Source organism: Clarias gariepinus, chromosome 1 (genome assembly GCF_024256425.1).
Source record: "Clarias gariepinus isolate MV-2021 ecotype Netherlands chromosome 1, CGAR_prim_01v2, whole genome shotgun sequence".
In the NCBI taxonomy this organism is placed as follows: Eukaryota; Metazoa; Chordata; class Actinopteri; order Siluriformes; family Clariidae; genus Clarias; species Clarias gariepinus.
In genome coordinates, this window is record NC_071100.1 from 9,768,681 (window position 1) to 9,773,014 (window position 4,334).

Genomic DNA, 4,334 nt, shown 5'->3' on the forward strand with positions numbered 1-4,334 from the left:
CAGTATAAGAAGAGGATGCAATGCAGTTTTCAAAGTTATTTGGGGGATTTTAGTATAATACCGATTTATTGTTTTAATGTGATGATCTTAATAGCATAGTATCTTATATAGAGCTTTGACTTGTTTTGACAGGGTTGGTTAAGTAAAGTAGGCAAATGTTGCTAATGCAAACTAATGTACAGTAAAAGTAGTGGTTTAGGGCTGTAATGGTTAGCACCATTGGTTTTTGAATCCAATTATCTGAATTTAAATTTCAATGTGCTTTGATGTGTTTCTTTGGGGGCCGAGGTTCAAATGGTTATCGCTCTGGGTGACCTATCTGTCAAGCTGAAACTGTTGGGCCCTTGAAATGTCACTCAAAAACAGAAAAATAATATACAAAATTTAAATAAAAGTATTAATATTTTTATTTATTTATTAATTAATTATTAGTAGTAGAAGTAGCAGTAGTAGTAATATCATCATCATCATCATCATCATCATCAAACCCCACCATTTAATTCCAACAACATTTTGTATTTTACTGGTGAGGTCAGCCCCAAGTGTGTGTTATTTTTATATTTTGATTGATTTTTCTTTTCAGCTGTAAAGTTGCGTGAGATTTTTTTAGTTGAAGATTTTTTGCTAGTTGCAATAACGTATCATCTGAAGTTCAAGTAAACCCCAACATCTCCTTCTGTTTATTTTAATATACAGTACCAGCATTTTCATTTTGTATTTTTATATAGTCATGTATTCATACTAAACATTTATTAAGTCAAATTAAGGTGTTTCTAATTTCCAATCTAATTTTTGCTACCATCAAATAATTGGATCCTGCAGTATTAATTAGCGTAAGTAGAGGATCTCAGTGCAGTAAAGTTCAGGAGTAAATGAGGAATCAATGAGAAGTGTTATTACACTAACATCACGCTAAAAATGTCCAAAACACAACACAGGAAATTAACATTACAGCAGTGGGAGGGATTCAGACAATCAAAAGTGAATTATAAGGTTTCACTGTTAAACCATTGTAGATAAACTTCATCATCAGAGCATTTCTTTCAAAGAGATTAAGGCAGTCAGGATTTGAGTTTTATCAGGCCAGTATTTATTTTAATCAACATGGGAATTAATATTCAGGAATTAATCAGCACATTCCACATTATCGTTCTTTATTACTGCTGATTAACAAGTGGTTTTCCCACAATGTTTTCACTGTTTATGCATTTTAAATAATTTTATTCTTAACATCACTTAACATCACAACACACTCACTCATCGTCTATGACCCTTTATCCTGTATACATAGGCCTCGGGCCTGGAGCTTATCATCATTACATATTGTTTTGTTCATTTTCTTCAGAATAATTCTCAGATCAAAGATTTCCAGAACTTTTATAATTAAAATAAATGAGATCCAGTGTACTCCAGTCATTTTATTACAAACCCAAATTGCCAGTGTGATGGATTTCAAAGTCTGCAGTGAGAGTTGGTGAGACTAAAGTGTTTATGGTTCATACAATACAGACACCTAGTGATAAGGATTTGGCAAGCATGCACTTATATGCACAAAATATCAGCAACAAGAACTAGAAGGCAAAAGATGGTTGCCCTTTGGAGATGTTCTCTTATTTGTATTATGTATAAAACTAAGGAATAATGCAAAAAAAAAAAATGGATAGTGGATAGTGAACCAGTCTGGTGTTCAGGTCTGGTGTTCAACATGCCTCCTGGTCCTGTTAATTGTTGGATATATTTAGGTAAAATTATTATTTTGGGCAGAGTGAATTTTCTGTATGTAATTGTATACTACATTTTTTTAGAAGGAAATATTGTCATAAAAAACCCACTGTAGAAATTTAAACCAGTCTTGGTCAAACCCTGCAACTATGAAGCAAGAAATTATGCAAAACATGTAAAAATAAAAGTGAGACAAGCTTTAGGAAAGGTTTCCAGCTATCACACAGGCATGAGTTGAGGTATGGTGTTCAACTTGCCTCCTGGCTACTCACTCACTCACTCATCTTCTATACCACTTAATCCTGTATTCAGGGTCACGAGGATCCTGGAGCCTATCCTAGGAGACTTAGGGCACAAGGCAGGGTACAAATCCATCACAGGGCACACACATACACACACTCATTCACACACTATGGGCAAATTGGGAACGCCAGTTAGCCTAATCTGCATGTCTTTGGACTGTGGGAGGAAACCGGAGTACCCGAAAGAAACCCACCAAGCACGGGGAGAATCGAGCCTGGCTGGGAATGGAACTGGACCCTGGAGGTGCAAGGTGACAGTGCTAACCACTACACCACCGTGCCGCCTCTGGCTATTCAATTGTTGTATATACTAAGATAAAAATACTATTTTCGAAAGTTTTAACATTCAGTGCGTCATTGTATATGTATTTTATTGTATTTATAATGAGAGAAGTTTTGTCATAAAAATTCTAGTGTAGAACTGCAAAGCAGCCTTCCTTACATCTGGCCACTCATTCATTAAAGAAGAAGAAGAACAACGACAAAAATTAAACCCTGCATGGTGCCGCTAGGTGTAGTAACAACTCTAGAATTAAAGTGTAGGTGAGGTAAGTAAGTGAAATGTCTTTCTGAAAACAGGAGCCCGCAGTTTACTTCATAGGGTGAAAGGACTTCATGGAAAAATGGGCATCACTGTAATGTTATTGTCCAGATATCGATTGATTTACTTCGGTTTCTTATTAATGGTCTGTTGGTTTATTGTGTTTCCAGCTATTTTAGAACTGTGCAGCACTTTGGTCAACTGCGTGGATTTTAAATGCGCTTAATATACAAAATTGACTTTGACACTGATAATGAGAAGAAAAATTAGCATAATGGCTTAATGTAATTAGTTTTGCGTTAATATTTAGTATGTATTACTAATACTGCCAATTTAGATGAACTTGTAGACACGGCAAGATTGTAATGATTAAAGGAACAGCACAGATTGACACTTGATACATCCGAGATGAACCGACATGTCTAAGATGAGATCATCGTGCTAATTACGATCCGGCTAAGTTGGTTCTTCGAGCACACCTGTTGTTGATGATGAGTATAGCTGGATTGAGTTGTCTAGGATTATTGGCTGGTTTAAAAGGGGATATGCATCGACAGTAGAAACACTGATCACAATCCCTTTGATTGGTTGACGAAATGACAATGGAGCGGGGGGGGGATTATGGATTCCACCCCTACATAATCACTATCAAATATTATATTAGAACATAAATTTATTTATTGTATTCACACAAATTACATAAGGCAATAAAATAAAATAAGCAATATAAAAATAAATATGTTGTATATGTTAAAATAGACAACATGTATACTTTTATATTATTTTTTTATAAAATTAGTTTCGCCCAATTTTTCATTATATATAATAAAAATAAATATTTTTTATAAATATTTATTTGCATATTCATGACAAACCCCTAAAAAATAAATGTGTTACAAAATAAACATTATACAAGAATTTGTATTAATGCTCTTGATGCCAGTCTAGGGTTTATTATAATAGTAACATCATATTTGATAATGATATAATAGAATGTTACATATTATTAGACACACAGGGCGATATGCAAACGATGAACACAGACACACATGTATACATATACTGTACGTATGTTTATATATATACTTTTCTTCCCCACGTAAGTCAGTCCGCGTCAGTCGTGCTCTTTAACCAATCAGATGTGACCTCGCCATTTCAACCAATCATAACCCGCCAGGAGCCCAAGTCCTGTTTACATAAAATAAACCTGCTCTCGAGCAGGTTTAAGCTTACGGGCATGACAGCAAATGCAGGAAGCGCATCGAACGAAACAATCCGAGATCAGGACAAATCCACAACAATCAAATCCAGCTAACTGGCTTAGCGACGTACGAACGGACCCCCGGTAAGGTTCCGTGTTCAGTTGTGTTTTGACCTCAGTCTAGTGATGGTTTTGACCTCAGTCTAGTGATGGGTCGTTCATGAACGGATTCGTTCTTTTTAAACGAATCTTTAACGTGACTCAGATGAACGAGTCGTCTCGGAGAGTGAGTCGTTCATGGTCTACTGCGCGCGCATGCGCAAATCATCGCCAAAGCCCCGTAGGTTATGTACCGGAAACAGAACTGAACGATTCTTTCTCAATGACTCTCCAAGTCCCGAAGTCGCTCGTTCTTTTGTCACGTGACTCCCAAAGACGCTACGCAGTAGTGATGGGAAGTTTGAATCATTTTAGTGACTCGGTTCTTTGAATCACTAAAATATAAAACGCACAATCGGGGAAAAAGCATACATTTACAAGGAGGGGGGGGGGGGCACACACACACACA

The 4,334-nt window shown here is 36.2% G+C and overlaps 1 protein-coding gene across 1 annotated transcript in view; it reads left to right on the plus strand.

The window, feature by feature from the left end:
- Window positions 1–439: 439 nt before the first annotated feature.
- Window positions 440–4,334, plus strand: part of LOC128515911 (Fc receptor-like protein 3) — a gene marked incomplete at its 5' end in the record, with an annotated part of 70,879 nt that continues 66,984 nt past the window's right edge. The window contains one exon of the mRNA XM_053490200.1: window positions 440–470. Within this exon, the coding sequence (XP_053346175.1) occupies window positions 440–470 (31 nt within the window). The remainder of the gene's footprint in view (window positions 471–4,334) is intronic.